This window comes from Mastigoproctus giganteus, chromosome 3 (assembly GCF_048544385.1).
Source record: "Mastigoproctus giganteus isolate SK-2022 chromosome 3, ASM4854438v1, whole genome shotgun sequence".
Lineage (NCBI taxonomy): Eukaryota > Metazoa > Arthropoda > Arachnida > Uropygi > Thelyphonidae > Mastigoproctus > Mastigoproctus giganteus.
Genome location: NC_143577.1, coordinates 165,330,482 through 165,354,670, shown reverse-complemented (window position 1 = coordinate 165,354,670; position 24,189 = coordinate 165,330,482). Strand labels below are relative to the sequence as shown.

Below are 24,189 nucleotides of genomic sequence, written 5' to 3'. Positions count from 1 at the left end.
ACTGTCTTTGGTGAGGTGGTAGGATAAAACTGAAAGGGAGGTGACTGCAAGAAGGTTAAGACGCTATGTTTAATATGATTTAAAACCATATATATAAATATATATTGTTTTTTCATTGAAGATTCAAGGGGGAAAATACTTGTGGTTGGTCCCAGTTTGGAATTTAACTTTCAGATTGGCTTATATAAAATGCATACAAGAAAAGTCACTGAACTGAAGGTCCTGACCGATAATAACCTTTGCGAATGCGTAGTGTCATGCAATAATAACAATTCATCTGTTAAAACAATGTTTCTTGTATACGGTTTGCAGATGAGAACTGTTGCCTAAAGAGCAGCGGTGTGAAGTATTTTATAATGGATTTAATGGAATTGGTTGTTAAATTTAGCAAAACGGTCAGTGGCGTATCATCCAACGGTCCAGGTGGTGCAAAACAAGAACAAAAAGAGAAAAAAAAGAGTTAAATTACTGTGCACCGTATTGATACACAACTGAAAGCGCTGTTGATATTACATTTCACTGTCTAAAAGAATACTTGTAGCGAACTGATTTTTAAAAACTTGGAGTATTATCATTGTTGAATGATTATAAATATCAAAAGTTTCTCTGTACAACTAGGTACAAAAGACCACGTCCCGCAAGAATATAAACAAACGCAAAACCGTTTTGAGTATTTTAATATGGCTAAATGGTTTACCTTTGCAACGATAAATATCTAACATGTCTTAGTAACTTTAGTTCTCTTTCAACGAAAGTGTTTTAGGCAGAACGATTTGCATTTGTTACAAAAATATAAACACATTCTTTGAAAGAAAAGGGTTTTGTTAATATGTGTAATCAAAATCATATTTAAAATAACTCTCTATATGAATTGCCGAATTTATTTATTACGTACATACATACATACTGATATAGTTACATTATATTCCATTAAACTAACGTGATGCACGTAAACATATGAGAACCGCTGAAGAACATCCCGCAACAAATTCCAACCGCTCTTTTCCAGGAGCACAACTCATCTGACGTCTGCATCAAGCTACAGAGCAGTTGACGCAATGCAGGTGTTAGTGAACCAATGGCAACTGATTTTGTAAAGATTCGTTAGCATTGTATCCTGCGCGCCTAGAAAACACCGCGAACAGGAACACCCAAATACTACGGTATTGCTACGCACTAAAATTTAGATCCTGCTTACAAATAACATATATAACAGAACATCGATGTTCGGGTAGGTTTCGTGTAAGGTTGTGGTTGTAGTTAGAAGGTGAAAAAAAATAATAATTACTTTTGTGCTTTTTCTACAAGTTTTCTAATTCTGAAGATTTTTAGTCGACCGTTAGGTGGATTAATACAGTTTGTATCGGAAGACTGGTGTTTTGTGTGTTGTGGTGGCGATTCGTTAGTTTTTGAACCTACACTTTGAGCGTATATACTAAACGATCTTAGTGCTGTACTGTGCTTATTGGTAGTGTGACAGTGCCGGTAAAAGTTCTTCTCGCTTGCGGATTCTAAAATGGTAAGTAATCTAGTTGGAGAGAAAAAAAAAAAGGAAAGAAAAAAAAGAAACTCCGATGTTTAAAAATGCATAAGTTGGACTATACCTAAATTTTAAGTCTCCATACTTTGGTAAATGAATGTACCAACGTGTCAGCGGGACAATATATTTTTTTCTCTTCCCCTTAGTTTTTTTTTTTTCTCCCTTTATTTGCGTTAATATTATTGTATAGTCTTATTCTATACTAGTATTTCTATACTACTGTTGCCAATAGACAAATTCAGCTATTTGCTTCAGTGGTTTAATTTTTGCATAAGGAGGAGCCTTATCTTGAGAATAAAAATATACGATTTCAAGAATTTTCAAAAATCAGCGCTGTTTAAACAGTACATTCGTTTATCTTGTACGAAATGTCATTGAAAACAAAGTGCATTCGTTTTGCGATTTTGGAATGCAATCAGCGGTAACCTTGAATTACAGTTTAGAAATGTCATAAACGAATGAATGCTAGCATTACTTTCCTATTTCTCTAATGGGATGTATTAAAAATTTAAAAGAACGTTTCTCTCACCTGATCCCTAAAAGAAAATGCTTAAAGTGAGATATTGATCGTATTCCAAACTTTACAAATCTGAATCGGCAAGTTCTTCAGAGATTTTAAGCAACTTAATTTTTTCCAAGTTGTATGTCAAACTTCTCATCACTAAGTTAACCTGGTGGCCTATATTTAGCCAATAAGATTTCTGTGAACACTTCCTGTTTGCGTGGCGCGACATCTCAGAATTACATTGACTGCCTAAAAGATTTTAAGTAAATTTGCTTCTAAAAATTCATGTTCACTTTATTGGCGTTATGATTTCGAATTGTGTGCCGTAGTTGTTTTTTTCTCAAATCTTCTGTTTATTGATTTATAAAACAGTTCATTGTAAGAGTTGGTTAAAATTACTGAATAGTTAGTGTTGGTAAGGGTTTTTTTTTTTTTTTTTTTGATACCAGTACAAAGGAAACTTGCTTGATAGCAAGTTTTCACCGAAACATGCGTAAAACAAGCTGTTTTGTGGCCTGTAAGTGACTGCTTTTGAACTCCCAACTTAGATCGCAAAGCACGATGCAGTAAAATTCTCAATAGTGTGCCAACTCTCTTGGCTGCGTACTCTCCTCAATGCAATTAGACTTGCCGTGCTTTTGACTCGGTTTCTGAATCATTGCAATGCTGGTTTTTACGAACGTTTAAATTTTCTCTTTCAAACTATACTTTTTCAGAGTAATTTCTGCAATTCTGGGCACACGCCCACAGCTGTCTATTAATCTCTTCAATTAAATTGAAGGAAAGCTCCATTATAGTCTAACTTTCTAGAAATGCGCCTATTTAGTTTAATAAAAGCACTTGACAATCATGAAGTATTTAGCAAGATATTTGTCATGATTTGTTGGTGAAATATTAATGAATTGAATACTTGCTGTGAGAACAGTTGATCAATACTTGGAATGATCCTGTAGAACTTTGAATGTTTTATTTAAATGGGGAATTAAGTAAAGAAAGTATCTTATGGATGGAATATTTAACCAACTTAAAAGTTTGTAGAAAACTATGGTTTAACAACATCCACCTTTCTGAAAATACAACTATAACTCAGGTTGGAAATGGAGTTTTTCCAGATCTGACTTCTTAACAAGTTGAGCAAGGTGCTTATTAAAGCTTACTTGCATCTTCTTGATATGTAATATCTGCCACAAAATAACTGTGGCATTTAATGTGGAGGGCAAGAACAGTTGCAAGAGTTCTTTCATGATTTCAAAATTGGTTGTTTACTGTGGCTGTGAAAGTGCTGTCTTAACACTAGTTTCATAACACCATTTGGAAAATTCTGTGGAGAAAGCTAAATCAGGAAAAGCTGTTCTGGCATGTTCAGTTTTCATCATTAGTAGAGGCATTATGATGCAAGAAAGCAAGCTTATACAGCAGGCTCATCAGCCAAAAAAAAAAAATCCTCATTTCACCCATCCATTAGCTCTGTTTGCCTAGTTCTGCCTTGAATTTATTTAAGCTGTCCACTTCTACAATGACAGATGGAAGTTTGTTCCAGAAATCAACCACCCACTGGCTAAAGGCAAATTTCTGCATATCTATTCTACAACTGTCTTTCCTCAATTTGAATTTGTCCTCTCAGGCAATTAATCTGGGCAAGAGGAAGTATCCCATCAGCATTGAGCTTGCTCAAACCATTCAAGGCCTTATACACCTCAATCAGATCACCTCACAGGTGTCTAGTCTCCAGGCACTGTACTTAGCAAAACTTAAAACAGTTACTGTTTTATGTAAAGTAAAATGTGAAATAAGTTGTGTATTGGGAAACTTAAGCAGTACTTCTGCTCTTAATGTTCTGTAAAACTGAATTCTGATATATAGCAATAACTGAATGTTTGTAAGATTCTTGTCCTTAAATGAGGGCTTTTGAAACCCTATGATTCCCACAGTTTGCATTGCAAGGAAAGAGGATGGTAATTCATTTATCTACAGGAAAGACATAACATGAACAGAAGGGTAATATCCTTCTCCAACATGTTCTTCTGTCACCTGGAATAAGGAAATTGTAGAGGGTTGCATACTAAAATTTGTGAACCTGAAGGCAAGCAAGGACCCTGGCATTGTGTATACTTGCTTATTTTAAGCCAGACAGCTCATGCATGTCTTCATGAGCTTGCACAGTTTCATGTTATTGCACTATGTATACTAGTGTTCAAAGAAAGTGCATCACCCCTTAAAATTGTAATTGTCATCTGAATGATGTAAGTATATGACAATATTTCCTACTGATTGCATTAGATAAGATTGACACGCATAGGTGACAATGTGATATTGCATCAGCTGCTACTTTCAGCTATATATGCATGCTCTGCAAGAGTTGCAGTCATTTCTTGCTTGTGTCAGAATGGTGAGTTACATGCAGTTGATGCCACAAAGAAAGTGCTGTTGTTGCTTTAAGTAAACTCAAGAATACTGGTTCTGCTGATAGGAAAAAAGGAACCAGATGCAGATGAATCTATGCCAAAACAGGATGGCATTTTGAAGTGCTTATGCCTTAAAAACCATAAAGTTTCTTAGTCTGAGTTGAAAAGAGAATGGGAAGAACATAACGGAGTGGTAGCAAGTATAGTAACAGTCAGACGCCTCTTCAAAAATGGACTTGCAGCTGTCGTCCTAAGAAGCTCCCTCCTCGCACAAAAAATGAAAAAGGCCCAATTTGTTGTGAGGAGCATGTCTAATGGACCCCCCCATGCAGTGGAAGTTGGTTATTTTCTCAGGTGAGAAGAAATTCAACTTGCATGGCTGATTGGAGACAAATGATTTGCTGTAGACATGGTGAAGAATACCATCCAGACTGTATGGTGTCTATAGTGAAATTCCCTACCAGCCAAATGATATGGGGGTGCATTTCATATCACTGAGTAGATCACCTGCAACTTATAAAAAGGTTCTGTAAATGCCAATGGATACCTGGCTGTATTGGAAGGCAAATTGCTGCCACTTTTCAGGACAACTCTGCTCTTTGTCATTGGGCAAAAAGTATAAGTAGGCACTTCTGTAGTTACTTTAGCTTCATTTCTACATTAGAGGTTTGACAGTATGTGTTTACATTTGTTACAGGTGAAAAAATGGTTGAAAGAGCTGTCCATTACAGCTGTTGTCTGGCCAGGAAACAGCCCAGACCTGAATCCTGTAGAGAACTGTTGGTATTGTGTGGGATCTGCAGTTGCCAGAGAGAAACCCAGACTCTTCGTGAACTTCAGGAAGTGATAATTTGTGTTTGGAACCACAAACTATCAGTTGATTATCTCCAGAAATTGATCTTGTCAATGCTTTGACAATATGCTGCTGTCATCAGGGCCAAAGGCAGTTAAACTAAATATTAGTTTGCACCTGGTGAACTTTTCATTTTGCTTTCCATTTAACATGATAAAGCAAATTGAGGGCTTCTGATAACACTTCAGCCATAATTATCGTGTTTATCAAAACTGTTGTATATAGGTTGCAAATGCTCATTTTGGAATATTTTGCCTTAACTATTAATAAATATCTTTTGTTTATATTTCTATTTGTGATGCTAGTCATTAATGTAATGTACCATTGCAAAAAAGGGTTATAAAATGTGAAATTCCTAGGTGATGCCCTTTCTTTAAGCACCAGTTCTTTATATTCATAGTGTATATTCATATCTGAAACTCCCAGTTACTTTAACAAAGTGTTCTCCCACATTCTAGACTAATTATTGTGTAAACAGGAAACATTTGGTATTGAGTTAAGCCTGTTCTGAGTTATTTGCATGTGCCAAAAAACTTTAAATTAACAGCATCTGTTGTGTCCAATTAGCAGAGTGCATACTGGTAACCCTATGGTAGCACATGCAGTTCATGTTATGGAAGAGTCTGAGTGGCTGGTGTGCAGGCTTTGACATCTTTATTAGTCAAGATAAGATGAGAATATTCAAAACTATTTTGATAAGAGAGATTAAAATGTCTGAAGTGCTGCAGAGGGTATTTGATTAAAAAAATGTCTTTAAATATAAAGGAATTTTTTACAGTTTATAATATTTTGAGAACAAAGATGGTATCAGTGACTAACTTAAATGTTTCTTGCCAAGGTTATAATGGGATTACTTTTTATCCCATTTAACTGAGTTCACCTGCAAGGAACAAAACACTAGCATAATCAGTTCCCAGTTAAAGGAAATGGTGAGGGGAAAAATCAGTGTTTACCTCTGATCCAGTTATTGTAAGAAATCTGACACCTATTACTTTTAGCAATAGGTGTAAATTATGATGGATTAGAAGATGAGCATAATTTTTTATTGCTGACATAGAATAAGTAGTTTCTTCTCTGTATTGATTAATACTTGATTTTTGTTAGATTAGGGAGGTAGAGCTTTAACATATGGCCAATCTGTAAGTGGTTCCAAGAATGAAGTAGACAACTGCTCAGCCTTCACTGGTAAGAAAATGCTGCCACTGTTGTCAGAACAGCAGTACAGTTTGTAAGAGGAAATCTTGTTTAACTAATTAATCTGGTAAACTGTCAAGTGTGCACAAGTTTTAAGTAGGAAATAACTGGCATTATTGCTACATAAGCTGAAACATTGGGATCACAGACAGGATCCTTAGATTAATTATAAAATGGTTAGACAAAAGAAGCTAGATGGGTTTAATTGTCCATTTGGTGGATAAACCATAACTACAGGCATGAGATGCTTTTTAATTCATCAGTCCTCTTACGGGACATGCAAGAATTAGTTTAAAATGGGAAACTTAATTCTGACAATGATCTTGTATAAAATCAAAAAATTGTTTATCAAATTGTACAGCAGAACCTTTGTAGCAAACAAGTGAACAGAGGACCTGTATGGAAACTTACCATAGTAAGTTTCTTTTGATAAACATGGTGCCATAAAGTTTCCTCTCCCAATTAAAAAAATTAGTGACTGAAAGTGAATGTCATACTGGTGCAATACTAATTTTACACTGTTATTTTAATATAGTGGTTCCCAAACTATGGACCTTTTCAAAAATCAAAGTTCACATACCCCTTCAAATATAAAAAAAAGTTTGCGGACCCCTGTAAATAACACACACACAGCGGACTCCCTGGAACTGGTCTGTGAACCCCAGTTTGGGAAAAGCTGTTCTAATAGATAAGTTTGTTTTTGACATATAAAATGTGTAATAGCAGCTCTACAGGATGAATTTGAAAGTAGATCCCTTGGATCTGTGCTTGATAATCTCAAATTGGTCCTTGAGGTTGTCACAGACATTCTCTCAGATATGCCAGACAAGCTGTACTTGCTATCTGGGAGTCTAAAACGCTGATGGAACTGATATTCAGGTGACACTCAAGTCAAGTGGACCCAATTTCGGCAAAGTCCGGACGGTCTGTGACAGCCAAATCCTCTGCTTGCACCTTCACGATGGTGGGACTGTTAGTAATCCTGGGTATAACCTCCATGCGCAAGTACATGGTGGGTGACCACCCAGGTGTGAACCAACGTAAGTAGGGGTCAAGGTGTGGTGCCCACACCACATGGAGGAACGCCACCCCTCTATAATACCAGGCAGTACTAGGTGGTAGATGACTCATCAACCGGTGAAATACCACCACTTTGCTTATTGGAGGCTTGAAATGGTGGAACCCATGTTTAGTCTCTAGAGCTAAGTTCCGGTCAACCTTTCCCTATCTCTTCCATCATGCAGTATGATTGACTTTTGAGGTTATGATGAATGTCGTGGCAAGATCCAATATTCCTTACATTTCGAGGGAACAGCTCTAGAACGGTGTTCGCAGGCCGGCCGCTAATTAGTACACCGGACTGAACCTATTGGTAACTCTCTAGGAAGCTTCTGGATCAGCTAGTGTATAATCTTGCTGCCTCTACTCTGCCAGATAGTGACTGGAGGGAGTCAGAGTAGTGTGTATGCAGGGAGCATTGTCGAGGCCATGTTATGTCAAGGATCTGGGTATATTCTTACCACATGTACGCCATATCCAAAAATTTCATTACTTCATACAGCATGTCCCACCTACTTTTTCTTACTATTGAATACACCATGAATTGTCAAACTAATAGAGCAAGCTTATCTGCGAAAAGAACTAAACCTCCCAAGGACTTCCTAATTCATTTCACAAATATACGTGGTCTCAATTCTAATCTCAGTGATGTCCATTTCCACTTGCAGTCTGCCAAACCCCATGTACTTTTTCTGACAGAATCTCAGATATCAGTTGATTCATCTACTGCTCATCTCAGATGCCCAAATTATTCGCTGTATGATTCCTTTCGCCTCAAAGGTGGTACTTGTGCATATGTCCGTTCTGATATTCCCTGTCAGAGACTTGGCAATTTGGAATCTCCTCTCTGTGATCTTCTCTGGCTTAAAATCTCTCTACCTCATTGTGTCAAATTCATCTGTTGTCTCTACCGTTCTCCCAACTCCACTAATCACTTGGAGCTCTTTGACTTCCTCTCTTTGCAACTTGACTTTCTCCAGTCCAACTTTCCTAACAGTGAAGTAATTTTCCTTGGTGATTTTTAATGTTCACAACTCCAGCTGGCTTCGGTTTTCTAGTCACACCGACCCAGCAGGTCGAGATGCTGAGGCTTTTGCAATTACTAATGACCTAGCACAGATTGTCCATTTACCTACAAGAATACCGGACAATCCGAATCATACAGCCAATACGCTTGATCTTTTTCTCACAAACAACCCTTCTAAGTACATGGTCGAAGTGAGAGGTCCTTTAGGCACTTCAGATCACAACTTGGTGATTGTGTCTTCTCCAATGGAACCTTTATCTCATGGCTATTCCCAACCACGCGTTGTTTGGCATTACAAGAATGCAAAATGGGATGACCTGCGAGACTTTTCTTCTTTTCCTTGGTCGGATTACTGTTTCAAAACTTCTGATGTCAACGTTTGCTCAGATCGTGTCAGTAAAATTATTCTTGCAGGAATGGAATCCTTTATCCCACACTCCACTTTAAAATCTCGTCCTTTATCCTAAACCTTGGTTTTCCAATAAATGTGCTAAGGCTGTCCAAGAGAAGAATGTTGCATATTGTAATTGGCTTGTTTCTAATTCTTCAGTTTCATTTTCTGCCTACACCAAAGCTCGCAACAGTTGCAAAGCAGTTATTAACCAGTCCAAACTAGAGTTTGAACAGGCTAAGAGTAGAAAACTTGCTTCTTGCCCTAATGGTAGCCGAGCATTCTGGTCTCTTGCCAAAGCTATTGGCCGCAACTTTTGCCCATCTATTTATTGTGCCTAATGCAGCTTGTGAATGATTTCCCACTGATGTAGTATAAAAATCATCTGGTGGGCTGCAAACTATGCTGTGGTTTGGCCAGGCCTGGTTTAAACTGTACACCATGTTTATATACACTAAAATTCCAGATCAAGTCTCAATTCAAATTTCACAGCTGCCTATCATGAAATATGAAGGAAAGCCATGTGGTTGGTAGCAAGTAACTCTACATCTTGGTGTGGCATATCATATCCTAAAATTAGCAATTGTAGAGACATGATCTAAGAGAGCAAGCTTATTCAGCACAAAAAAATGCTTTCTATTTCACCCATACATTTGCTCCAAGAGTTTATCCAGTTCCTCAAACTTATTTAAGCTGTCAACTTCAACAACAGTAGATGGAAGTTTGTTCCACCAATCAACCACCCTCTGGCTATAGGTGAATTTTGGCACCATCTCTTTGAACTGTCTTTCCTCAGTTAGAATTTGTCCTCTCAGGTGTTTAATCTGAGCAAGAGGAAGAATCCCATCAGCATTGATCTTGCCCAAACCATTCAAGGCCTTATACACCTCAATCAGATTATTTTGCAGGTGCCTAGTCCCACACTGCTACTCACATGCAGTATTTTGACAAATGCAATGTTAAACTTCAGTTGCCACCTCTCAGCCCATCTGCCAAACTTTTCTAGATCCTGTTGCAGTGGTGTAATGTCATTAACAACCCTGCAAACTGTGACATTTAAGTCTGATATACCTTCATCAATATCATTGATAAATATAGAAAACAACAATGGGGCCCAACTGAACCCTAGTGGACTCCACTAATAACATTAGTCCATGAAGAGCAGTGTCCATTGATTACCACTCTGTCTTCTCCCTCTCAACCATCCCTTTATCCATAGCAGCAACTTGTCCTTAAGTACATACTGCTATAATTTGTACAACAGTGGATATCAAAAGCTTTCCTGAAATCCAAGTATATGATATCAAAACTTATTTTTTGCATCCAGTTCCTTTGTGACCAAATAGTATCCAATCAAATTAATCAGACAAGACTTCCCTTTAACAAACCCATGCTATGTCTGAGTTATAATTGCAGTCCTGTCCAAATGATTCTACAATGCTTCTTTAACCAGAGATTCCATTATTTTCTTTGGAACAGAAGTTAAACTAACAGATCTGTAATTACTTGTCATCCTTTGATCCCACTTTTGAATTGGGGATACATTTGCACATCTCCAGTTTGTGGGGAACTTCCCTGAATCCAAGGATGCTCTCATAATTATGGTTAAGGGTTTGCATACTTTCTTTGCTACCTCCATTAATGTAACTGGATAGATCCCATCCACCTCAGGTGCATTTCTTATGTTTAACTTCAAAATTTCTTCTCCACTTTGCTCTCAGTTATTACAAAATCATTTAGCTCCTTGTTAGTTTGATAAACTTCTGGCCTCCTCTTCTGTACAGAATTACATCATGTAAATGCAAAATGCTCATTGTCAGCTATTTGAGCAGGACCATCAGTAGTCAAATCATTGGTATCAAGTGGCCCAATCTGATTCATCCCCTTCCTTCTAGAGTTTATATTAATAAAGAAGTCTTAGCTGTTTTCCTTTGCCTGCCTACTTCCTTGATTACAGACTAGCTTATATTTACCATAGGCTTTTGTCTCCTGATAATTTATATGCATGCCATGCATTTTTCTTCACTGCCACAAGTTTCATTAGTTTATCTGACATCCATTTAGGCCTAAACCCTGAACAGTATTTCTTAGTTGGTATATAAAGCCTAGTAGCTTCTAATATTAATTCCTTGAATGCTTCCTATTTAGAATTTACTGTTGGTAACATTATCAGTCCCACAGCATAGAATTTAAAAATTGTCTGAGACCATAGTAGTCACTTTTATGAAAGCAAAAATCCTTCCCTTTACCCCTGATGTTAGTTGCATCTTTAAGGAAATCCCACATCAGTACAATGTGTTTGCTACCACCAAGTAGTTCCTTTATCTGCAGATTATTAATGCATGAATAGTCACTCCTTATGATCAGATCAAGAGTATTACTCCCTCTGGTGACATTCTTTAAAATGCTGTGATTAGAAAAATAGTTATGGTATGCCACAAATGATTAACAAATTATCTGGCTGCCTGATAACAGTTGTTTGAATTATATCACCAGTAATGTTGTTCTATTACTATCATGCTTTATTTTAAAATTAAGTTTTTTGTGCTTTTGTTTTTGCTCATGGTATGACTAATGTAGCTTTTGTTATTTCTCTCACCTGGGTGCCATTCATCCAGGGTAGACCCATAATTATTTTTACACAAAGGTTGTAACATGCAGATCAGCCTGTATCTGTTTAGAACCATGCAACAAACCTATGATGGGGTGTGTACAAGAAATTGCACAATATAGCCAGCAAGTAGTATGACAAATTGGCACACCCAGGATCCTGAGCTGGATATCATTCTTTTTCTTGGTGATTTCCTCTCTCTCATTCAAATTTTTTTTTTTGGCTGGTGCAGCATAAGCCTCAGGCTTCCTTGCATCATATGGCTAATAATAATTGCCAAGAACCAGTTAAATGTGAATAGCTTTCTTTAATTTTAGAGCAAGTTTTTTTTTCTTGCTTTTGCTATATTCTGATTTTCTTCCTCTTTACTGTTAGTACAAATGACATCTTCCAAATAAATAACCAGCTGGAGTGGTCAAACAAGAGTACAGCATTGCAAATGTATCTGAGTAGACCATGGTTCAAGCTTGCAAATATTCTAATTATGGTTGATGATTGTATTTGTTGTCAAAAAAATTGTAAACTAGTGATTGTGCCAAAGTATATAAACAGGTGAATTCTTTTTTGAATTTTTATTAGGTAATGTAACCAATTTATATAAACTTTGGAATTGGTTCTTTAAATTAATGGCTTGGAAATGACTGCTGCTTGTTGATTTAGAAGAGTTGAGTTGTGTTATTTCACCTTTGTAGCTGGCTGGCCTCCATAGCCGAGTGGGCAGGAGCGAGAGTGCAGTAGCATACGCTCCTTGAGTAGACCGGGGTTCAAGCCCCTGACTGCTGAATAAGGTCGATCTGCCAACCCGCACTGGACCAGCGTGGCAGATTATGGTCAATTTCCCTCAGCATGAATTGTTGAGGAGGCTTCCATCCTGCAGTGGGTTGATAATGGCTGCACTTTACTTTTTTTTTTATTTCACCTTTAATTTTCTAATAGGTTGGATTATTTGGATCTTTGTCATCTTAAATGTGTTGCAGCTCCGCCTGATAACTCAGATAAAGTACTTCAGTTTTAAACTCCTGATTGCCATCCTTTTTTTTAAGTAGCAAAATTTTCCAAAATGCTAACTAAATTAAAATCAGTCTTACAGCATATGTTCAGCAAAGCCATTTAACCCACTACTTAAATGGGTGAATTTGCTAGAGAAATGTATACAAGTACTTAATGGAAATGTTAGATAAACTTTTCAGCATGTTTTGTTGCTGATATTTTTCAGTTAATTTTAAATCAATAGCTTGAAGCTAACTGCTTATCTTTTGCATTGTCATTTCTGAGCAATGCTGTCATACATTGCTTACTGATCAATTTAGTGATATAATTGTTATGTCAGTCACATTTACCGTAGAATAACATACCAGGTCTCTTTTTTTGGCTGTTGCCATCAACTACATTTTCCTGCTCACATAGGTACCTATCAAACTGACCATTGAATTTCATCAAGCTTTTAGCTTCAGTTACTCATGGAGGTAATGTCTTCTAAGAAATTAAGATTTCTGGCTAAAAAAAAAATTGCTACAATCTAGTCTATTTTCCCCTATAAGTTCAATTCCATTGTTAGCACTCAGATCCCTGTAAGCTTCCTATTACCAAGTCCTGTAGTTTGAATTTTTTAAGTCTTAACTTATATTGGTGCCCTTTTTGTCTTCTGAAGTGGTTGCTTGGGCTATTTCATGAATCCCCCCCTCCCAGTGCAGTCTCTATACTTGAACCCATAGTGCAGTCTTATACAGTGATATTGTGACCCCTCTTCTGCAAAGTAACTTAGCAAAATCATTAATAGCACACAATTGTCTTCTGTACCATACAGAGAACTTTGTCTCAGCCAATACTGTAAACCCTTGCCCCAGATTGCTTTCATATATTTAAATTTAATATCACTGAGTATAAGATACTTCAAAATTGCTATTTCCCCCCAAAGTGAAGACCTTGTGTTTTGCTGTATTAAAGCACGGCTACTGTTGATCTTTGAAGCCCCTTTAAGTGCTCCTAAAGGAGCATTGCTTAGCTTTATTTGAAATTTGATCCTGTACATGCAGGCAATTTACATTTGGATATATACTCAGAGGTTATATGCTGTTTTCAGAGGCTTTCTAATTTAAACATTTCTTTGTTAGCATTATGGGGAAAGAGACCCAGGGAAAGAGACCCATGTGCTGCTCTATTTAGGTTGTACCTAAACATTTGTGCATTCTAATGGCTATGGAGGCTGCCATTTTAATTTTGTAATCTGTTTATGCAGTATTTAAGATCTAGAGTTATTGTGTTAAGTGTGCATCTGCATGTTAATTTTATTAACTAATTTGTTCAATGCAACTTCTTGCATATCTTCTGAGGCTCAAAATGCAAAAACATCTAAGCTATCTTCATTAGCATCAGTTTTGTTTTTTGATTTATCTGTAATTTATAGTATTTGGTGAAATGCATCACTTTCTCTACAACTTGTTGGCCAGGTTATGAAACCTGAGAAATGCTTACCATTTCTGCTCTAGTACTATTTGTTGAACAACCATGGCATTGTCTCTTGTGCTGGACAGATTGTACTTTCTTTTTGATAAAGAAAGTTTTTTAATGTTCATGAATTGATAATGGTTGAGCAGCCTTATGTATAGTGCAGAAGTCAACAGTTTGGTTTAGTATGAGCCCATGTGACCACTAAATGATTGACAATAATATTGCCAAACAATTGAAAATTGCTTACCTATATAGTTGTGATGGTGTGTAAACAGAACCTTGATTTTAAGCAGACTAAAATCATAAGCATATTTAGATATTCTACATTGGTAGCAGGTTAAGAACTGATTAGAAACTGCCCATGAGCTTGAAATCAGGCTGTGGATTCGATGTAGCACATTGACTTTGGTCTCCTCCCTCACTGAATGTGCTATAGCTCATGCTGGTTACCAACCCAAATTTACTTATCTAACTTTTTGTTAATTACTGATGTGGTATAACAAGGAAGGCTAGAACTGTAAATAATTCCTTGGATTTTAAGTCCTACATGTAAAATTAGACTTTAAAAATGTCTGCATAGTTTTATTGTAGGATAGTTTTTTTTTTCTTGTCTAGAAAAATTATGCAAATAATTACAACTGTAAACAGTGAAATCTAAACATCAAAATTTAACCTGCCTTATTGCAAAGTAGATAATATCCACTATATATTGATCATGTGGTTATATCTTATTTGCCACCAAAGAGTAAAATGTACTGATACATAAGACAAAATCAGTGACAATTATTCATTACTATTTTCTGTTGGTATGTAATAACTGTGCCAAGCAAGCAAATAATTATGTTAATTATTTAGACAAAAGTTCTATAGACTTAACCTAAAATTGGAGTAAGGATGTAATGTTTTTAGTCTGAAACTCTACTGAGTAGTTGAAATGGGAAAAAAACTGCCTGATATAATGCAGTTAAGTGGATACTTGTTCAAAAATTGAACTGAATGTTAATTACAACAGGCTTAAATCTTTATTCAGCTTAATTAAAAATTAAGCCAACTAAAATTGATTAATCATTATTTTTACCATGTGAGCATACTGTTAAAACTATAACATCTTGTTCATCAGAACACTAACTTTGCTTGCATACAGGTAGCAGTTTTAGCTTGTAAACAAAATATATTGATGAAACTACATCAATGTGGTAAAGTTTTTTTTTATTTTATGATAATATCATTTCTTTTTTTGATTAAATCTAAAATTGCTAGTCACTTGACTGTGGCTTGGTATAATATACTTTTTTTTATACAGCCTCTGTATTTACTAGCCCTGCTAAAACTCAGTTGTGTGGGGTTATGTTGATGTTTTCACAATGGAAGTTTTAATAGGGAAACCAATGAATGCCTTTACATGAAAGGTATTTAGTTTTTGGCTGTGTAGGTAATGAGTCCTTGTGTAAAAGGGCCAGTTGAAGTTGTTATACAAATCTATATAATAACTATAGTTAATATTTTGTAATTAAATTCCTCCACCCTAAAGTACTTATTTAATATTGTGAAATAAAAATTAAGAGTATTGATATGCTTGTGTAGTTTCTCAATATTCAAGAAAGTGGTTTAAATTCTACCATGTGAACAAAGGTAGAAAAGCTGACAAACATTTCTTACTCTATATTAAGCCACTTGCTAAAATAAAATTTGCTTTCACAGGTCTGCTAGTGTATTTAAAAAAACAAAGAAACCTGAGTTTAACTTGTTATATGATTGTTGAACTGAAAAGAATATGAAATAACTTTAATTCTCTAAGTTTCTTTACTAATTTAGTATTAAAGTGATTGATGTAAGGTTATATAACCTATGAAGTCTCCTTACATCTAATTATTTCAACTATTTATCTACTGTTTAAATCTAGAATTTGTTCTAATAATTGATGGTTCTTTTGATTAAAAACATTTTCTTACATCTTGTCTGCAATTCATTTTAAATCTTAATCTGTATCTTCCTTTTTTTATCAACATAAAAACAAAGATACACTTCTATTAAGTTTGCTCAACACTTATTGCCTTAAGACCCTCTTAACTAACTTATTGTTTGAAAAATTATTCAGGCGCCTCCGTAGCCAGGTGGGAAGGAGCAGCAGCAACACTGCGTAGCACACGCTTCTTGATTAGACTGGGGTTTGAGCCCGTCACCACCAAATAAGAGGATGCGGAAAGGTCAGGGAATGACCACCGCATATCCCGGAGCAATATGGCCTTAGTTGCTAATGCTCCTAAAAAAAAAATCCAAAAAACCAACCGAAAAATTATTCAGTAGTTGTCATATCAGCAGCATACTGTCATGGAGTAACTTCCAATTTTTTTCCCTTTCCCACAGATTGGGTCTCCTCCTCCTGATTGTATAGTGTGTATAATGATTTTCTAAGTTACACTGGAGTAGCCTGGCTTGTGGATTCAAATAAAATACCAATTCAACTTTATGAACTAAACAGTATAACCTGTATGATTTAAATTCTTGTGAATTAATGCTTTATGATCAAACAGTTATGGTATAATTTTAAAGCTGTCATTCAAAATTAGCATTTCTTCTGTTTTATAGATTACTTACACAAAGCATTGCCTCAAATTTTTTTTTTTTTTAGAAATTGTTGATCATGAAAACAGATTTTACCCATTTATATTTAAAGTTCAATTGTTTCCATTTTAATCTCTTACACTGGTCACAAGTTAAATTATCATTTTCATATTTAAAATGAAGATGTTTCAACATGAGGTATTTTTTGTGTCTTATTTGATTGGCCAGAATAATTCTAATATAGAAAACAAGTTTTATTGTTAAGGCAAAATGTTGCCTTTTACTTTAAGGATAATGCAATGCTTCATTTGTCATTATAGTACTTGTACTATTCAAACATTCTGCCTGATAAGACTTTCACCATATGCTTCAGTAATTTGTGTGATAGAGGTTGCCTTTGAAAATAAAATTTGCTAAAAAAAATTTTGTATATGTAAAATTATACAAATTACTTAACTGATAAATAAACCTTTTTTATATCTTTGAATAAAAGACCTGCTAAAAGTAGTCTAGGTTTTTTCCTTTCCTCCCATCTTAAGTCTTCAGATAAGAAATTCACTCCTAGAACTTCTTGATGCAATTATTATGATGTTGGCTGTTTAACTTAACTGCTTATGTTGTGCAAAGATCTGCATCCTTGCTGTCCTCCATAAATTTGAAGGTGGAGTACACCAAGGATTCTTTGAGCATAGTTATATACAGTACTACAGTTGGTAGGACGGATATGGCTGTACTGTTATTGATTTTCTTCTTTCATTTAGAAGATAATGGGATTCACTTTCCTTTTTGTGAGCAAGATTTAACTACTCATTAGTAATGGAAAACTTGGTTCTAAGTTCCTACACAGCATTAGATAATGTGCCTTCTTTAAGAATTAAACATTTTTTTTCTAAACAGCATTGGTACTTACATCTATTTTGTACTTGAGTGGGGAGGAATATGTAACATTTATCAGTGTTACACAAGCTTTTACGGTTGGTTTGGCATGAACTTCTTTTATGGACGGCTGAAGGACCAGCTTGTTTATTTCCATAAAGCAGAATTTGTGATTCTCTGGGACCAAATGTTTGAATTAAACTTTCAATTGTCTTCATTTGAGGTGGGAAGGAGGAGATGGTATTTCATATGATGTATGATTGGCTACATTTATTTCAAAGTTTTACTATATTTTCTGTAACATTTTTTACTTAAATGTTAACTGTGGAAGATTTTTTCCATTTATTGTTCATGATCAGTAGTTGAAACAATTACAAATTATTGCAATCTTAATTTTTAATGTCAGTTAGCATCAAGTTTAGGGTGGGTATATTATTCAGCACATTACAAACCAACCACCATAAAAGAGTAACCAGATAAAGAGATAGTCTAAGAATTATACTTTTAGTAATGACCACTCTTATACCACATAAATTTTAAGATAATTTATTCAATTAATAACTAAATTCCTATATGTTAAGGTGAGGTTTTAGGAACCTTGCTGGTACCTGTCATCCAACCATATTGGTTGACAGAGGGCAGAAAAACAAAATTATATATTTGTAGGCTAAATTACAAAATTTCTATAAATAACCGTTACTTATTATACTTTGTATTATAAATTATTATTAATTTATAATACAGATAAGAATTATCCATACAAATGGGAAGTAAAGTACCATGTTAATTGAACATAATTAAGGCTAAACAGAATTATAACATGTAGTCTTACCTGTTGTCAAGCCCCTGTTTGCTAAATGTCTTTACCCCTACCGTGCATTCTGGCAAGAGTTGCTGACAACAGGTTATTTATGAGAGGAATTTGATTGAACTGAACCTGAATAGAATTTTTAAATGAATGAACTCATAAAATTCATGTGGTATAAAAGTGGTCATTACTAAAGGCATTTTTTCCACCACAGTATCCTTCCTCAACTATATTAGAAATGGTCTTAGTTGAAATAAAAACAGTTTAAATTAAACTGTTTTAAGGCATCACTTTTGACTTGAAGGATAACAAAAAATATTGTTTCATGCCCTGACACCTGTGGTGTCATAGAAGCAATATAAGATGCACTTTGAAAGGTCATAAATCCTCTGGGCTGCTTAACCACCTTTTTAGGAGGAATATGCACAAATTCAAAGTTATCTAGGTTGAAGTTTACAAGTGACAACTTAGAAGTTCTAAGAGCATTCAGAATATTATGACAGTGGTGAAATACAAAGGTACAGTATCACTTGCATTTTCAATTGACCATTGTTCTAGCCAATGTTACTGCCAAATTCAGTGCTATTATTATATTCTCTATTGTATAAACTCCTATGCAACTGTCCTGAAGTATAAACAGAAAATAGTTTCTCTGGTGAACAGTAAATATATTTAGAGAATTATTGCCTCAGTTTAATGTTTCATGTACAAAATTGTGAAACAAAAAAAACTGATCCATTTCATATCATGAATCAGTTGCTAACCATGTTCATAAAGCAGTAATTATAAATGACTTGACAAATTTATGGATGTTAACAAGTTGTAAAACTTGTACAGGCTGCTTTGGCAAATCTCCAATGAGAATTAAATTTGCTGATTCCCAGGTGGTTTGAAGGATTTGCTTATTTCATAAACTTAGCCAGGAAATGGTAGTCCTGGTAATGGATCACCAGATTTGGAAGTGAACTGTACATGTTCAGAAATTCTGGATAGACTGGCTTCCAGATACTTTCTTAGTATAAGAGCTTGAAATGTTTTTGAATTTTGTCAGATTTTAAGCTTCCATGCTATACAGATTTTGTTGTGGTGATACCATTTTGAGAATTAAGCTTTTCATCCATAACATTTAGTGGTTTATCAAAGAAGATGAAGATAGGTTTTCTCTTTATCTGGTATATATTGCTATCCTTATAATTGTAATGCTGATATATCTACCCTTCATGAATGATATACCTACCCTTTATTTTAGTTCTGGTTACTAGCTCATGGGTTCTAAATCTTGTATAATGTTACTTTATGCTTGAACTAAATACACCCATGGCTGAGTTGCAAACTAATCTTAAATTGCATTCAGAATCCTTAATGCACAAAATTTTATATAAGTAGTATCTAACTTTTCTTTTTGTTTACTAAATGCAACCTACTTATTTTCTTGAAATAGGCAGACCAGTTGACAGAAGAGCAAATTGCTGGTGAGTAAAGACTGTTCTAAATTTTATTTAGGAAGTCTTAATTATGCATTAAATACTTACTTTATAAAGTACACTTACAGCTAGAGCTAGTCCATGAAAAATTTTCTGACTAAAACAGTGCAGTTGCTGTTTCTACTTAAAATTGTCTGCTGCTATATAATTTAAGTTAACTTTCATTAATATTGTCATTAAAAGCAAATATGTAACTTTTTGTCCAAGCACTGGACCCTACATCTAATCCTAGTCCATTTCTAAATTCTTTGCTTACTGTATAAATACAGTGACAGTGAATTCTCAATAGCTAAAGACTTCCCCTCTACAAAAACTGTTCCTTAAATATCATCTCTTGAATTTTTTTCTTGCTGCAGTTGGTTACCCACTTCATTCTTATTCTTTATGGATTGACAATTCCTTGGTGCTTTTCCAATCCAAGGGAAGACTATCTTGAGCCTAATGAAGCTTAATTTTAAGGTTGGAGAGTTTGATGGGTCTTAGAACACTTATTGAAATAGGAGTAAAAGTTAAGCTCAACTCCTATATGAAAAATGTCTGGGATTCTGTATTTACCTATAGCAATAAAACTAATGGTCTGATTATTTTATACCATTTGCAGATCACTTCATAGTGAAGTACACCATTTAGTAAGACCAAATGGTGTAAAGAAGCACTTTCTACTTCAGCCCAAATAGATACATCAGTTTTCCCCAAAAGTGTCCATTTTCTGAATGGATTTGATCACTGTTATTTGTATAACAATCAACAAGACAACACCCTATAGATAGGATGAACAATACTCCAATCTAAATACTACCTTCTGTTCAGTTAGCTCCAATAATGCTAGACCAAATGGAAAATGCAGATTATATTAGAAAGAAATCAACTGGTACCACAGCTTTGCATACTGCAGAGAATAATTGTTGTGATGAATCCATTCTGCATCTTTATGCAGAAGATGACATGGGACACATGTCGGCTTGGGTAAAGAAAGCCTGCACGAGAACGACGACAAACGTCGGATAACTTACGCAGTAAATTAGTTTGCCGATACGGCACTCTAGCGCTGCTCACTCGGTAAACAGACGGTAGGTGTTATTGGACTGGAGCAAAGTCGAGAATGATATACTGATTGACAGGTAGGCGTGGCAAACAATGAAATGATTGGTGGTGGGCGCGACAGACGACAAGCTACTGTGTAGTCATTGGTTGGCATTGTGTATTTACCAGTAAAGAACGGTGCATAATAGTTTTGTAATAAACAGTGAACAGGTAATAGTAGCGATGAATCTTTTAAAGATGGAAGAAATTTGTAAGGAAAATGAAACGTTGCTTGATTTTTTGATGAAAACTAAATTGATAAGACCGAAATTGTACTGTTTTAAGTGCAATGATTATTTTAAACTGATTGAATCACGAACAGAGTCATGTGGAAAGTTGTGGTTTTGCAAAAAATGTTCTTCACGAGTTTCTTTATTGAAACATAGTTTTATGGAAAATACAAAAGTTTCATTGAAAAAGATAATGTACATTATGTACTTTTGGTCAACGTGCACGCCAGTAACTAAGACAGCATTCCATCTGGAAATTTCGAAAGTGACAGCAATTAAGTTTTATAAGAAACTAAGAGATATTTGTGGATTGCAGTTAATAAAAAACCCATTAAGTTGGGTGGATCGGGGAAAATTGTAGAAGCAGACGAAACTGTACTGGTAAAACCAAAACATCACAGAGGACGAAATTTAACTGCTAAGAAGAAATGGGTGTTTGGTGTGTTCGAAAGAGAATCTAAATTCGTCTTCATGAAATTGATAAAAAATCGGAAAGCAAAAACTCTTTTGCGCATTATTAGAAAAGTAGTGAAGAAAAATACTACCATCATAACAGATGAATGGCGTGCATATAGCTGTATTACGGCCTTAGAAAAAAAGTACAAACATTTTAACGGTGAAACACAAGGAACATTTTGTAGATCCACATACAGGAGCACATACGAATAATATCGAAGCCCAGTGGAAGAAACTAAAAAGTGTAACTAAAGGAATAAATGGCAGCTGTAAACATATGTTGATGGGTCACATTAATGAATATATGTGGCGTCAAATTTATGGGAAAAATCATGAAGATACTTTTCACAATATTGTTACTCAAATTGCGAATAGCTATTCAGGTCCAACTGTATGATTTGTACTCATGAATTTTTTTTTCTGAGAAAGTTTTGTTCTGTTCATTTTATGTTCTTCATTGTGTTTTTTTTTTCTCATATTAAAAGCAGATTTTTGGAGTTGAGTGCTTTTACTGTATTATTGATTTAGGTTTGGTTACGAAAAAAGGAAAAGGTTTCTTTGTTTTTCGTTGTATTTCATAACCTGAGCTTAAATGGTAGGTTAGGAAATAAAAGAGAAGGTTTCCTTGTATTTCACAACCTAAACTTAAACGTTAGGTTGGGAAATAATAGAAAAAGAAAGAAAGATTCTTTATATATACAGTATACTGAATAGCTATTAAGGTGCTGATTGACGTTATGATACGTGTGTATCCGCATGAGTGTCTTTAAAAATAAAAGTACATTAATAAAAAAATTAATATTTTATTAATAAACAATTTATGTGCTAGTCCACTCATGATTCTAAAGAAAAAAGGTTAGGTTACCCCCTCCATTTCAGGAGAGGTTCAAGCTCCCATGGGATTCAAGTGGAGGTAACCTGACCTATTTTCACCATTAGGGCATATTATTGAACAAGAAAATAAAAATACGGTCATAAAAAAATTTATTTTTTTATGAATGTATTTCTAAATATGACTGATTCTAAAGAAAAGAGGTTAGGTTACCCCCTCCACTTCGGGAGGGGTTCAAGCTCCCATGGGATTCAAGTCGAGGTAACCTGATCTTTTTTCACCGTTACAGTAAATGTTAGGGCATGTACGATTAGGACAAGTTACCATTAGTGCTGCTACAGTGATACTAAACCGATGTTATCGTGTGTTGTGTTCGCGCACCAATCAGCACATCGTTTGCCACGCCTACCTGTCAATCAGTATATCGTTCTCGACTTTGCTCCAGACCGTTAACACCTACCGTCTGTTTACTGAGTGAGCAGCGCTAGAGTGCCGTATCGGCAAACTAATTTTCCGCGTAAGTTATCCGACGTTTCTCGTCGTTCTCGTGCAGGTTTTCTTTACCTTCGCCCACATGTCTATCCTGTCCAAAAAAAGTCAAAAATTGACTGTCTCAAGCAGAGCACCTCTAAAAAGCACACTTCTAATTCTAAACAATGAGTAATGTAGTCTAATGGAATTGCAACATAGATGACATCTAAGAGTTGACCAATGATTGGTCAGTTGATTGAACAGTCAATTGTTGAAATGATTTTGGCAAGATGGGTCTCTTACAAATAGTGCTCTTGGATGAGTGATTATCAGACTCAAGAATTCCTTATAAGCAAATTGCTCTTCAAACCTCCTTAGAAGCCTTTGTGGCATATATGATTGGCATTGCTTTGATGGTCATTTTGATTTGTCTTCCACCCAATCATCTATGTATAATTCAGGAACTAGAAAACCTTGTTTTGCAATTAGCATCTCCTGTATGCTTACCAGACAAATGGACAATATCCATTATAGGATTATCCTGTTGCAGATGGATGCAGAGCATTTCATTGAAATGCTTCCAGGCACTCAATTTGCCACTACTGAATACTGGTATACCCATTTTAATGTTTTCCTATTATGCAGCCTCTGCAGTAGATCTCTTGATCTGCTCTGTGATCCTTTTCCTAAGTATCAAGCAGACAGCTATTTGCAATTCTCTCAATAGTGATCATGATCTGCTAATATGCAGAATTAAAACTGCCCATTCCAAAACAGAAACACAAATGAATGGAAATTTTCCAGTGCAAACTAGACAAAATATACCAACCACATCCTCTTTTTGATTATGACATTTGAGTCTTCTCCTGGTGACTATATCTGAGCATATCATAATGTAAATACTAATAGCTGCCATTCTAGTTTCAATTACAAAACCATAGATGTACCAATTACTGGTGGAATGAAGATTGTAACAAGGAGAAAAGAGAAATTGCAGCATAGAACTTGTTCCACAAATACCCTATCCCTGCCAGCTTTAATTATAAGAGATTTGGAGTCAAAGCACTTTACATCTGTTGAAAAGCTAAAGGTTCCTGGATAAAACTTACTTCATCAATCAACAGATTCTGATGCCAGAATAATTTGGAAAAAAATAGGGCAGCTAAATGGTAAATACCTTCACCTATTCTTAACTGGAATTGGAAGGAGATCTATACTTTTGCAGTTGACTTAGGAACTGAATTCTGTGAATTGTCCACTTCATTTGCATAGCAGTTATCATTTCAAACTATTAAGCCAAAGATGAGAAATCCAAACTAAGCTTCAGAGCTACTTGTCCTTTATCCTA

At 35.3% G+C, this 24,189-nt stretch overlaps 1 protein-coding gene across 1 annotated transcript in view; it reads left to right on the top strand.

Annotated features, from left to right (window-relative positions):
* The first annotated feature begins 1,220 nt into the window (after positions 1-1,220).
* LOC150088389 (calmodulin) overlaps positions 1,221-24,189 on the top strand; it is a 73,429-nt gene continuing 50,460 nt past the window's right edge. The window contains exons 1-2 of the mRNA XM_090369479.1: positions 1,221-1,519; positions 19,727-19,757. Of these exons, the coding sequence (XP_090225605.1) occupies positions 1,517-1,519; positions 19,727-19,757 (34 nt within the window). The 5' untranslated portion in view covers positions 1,221-1,516. The remainder of the gene's footprint in view (positions 1,520-19,726; positions 19,758-24,189) is intronic.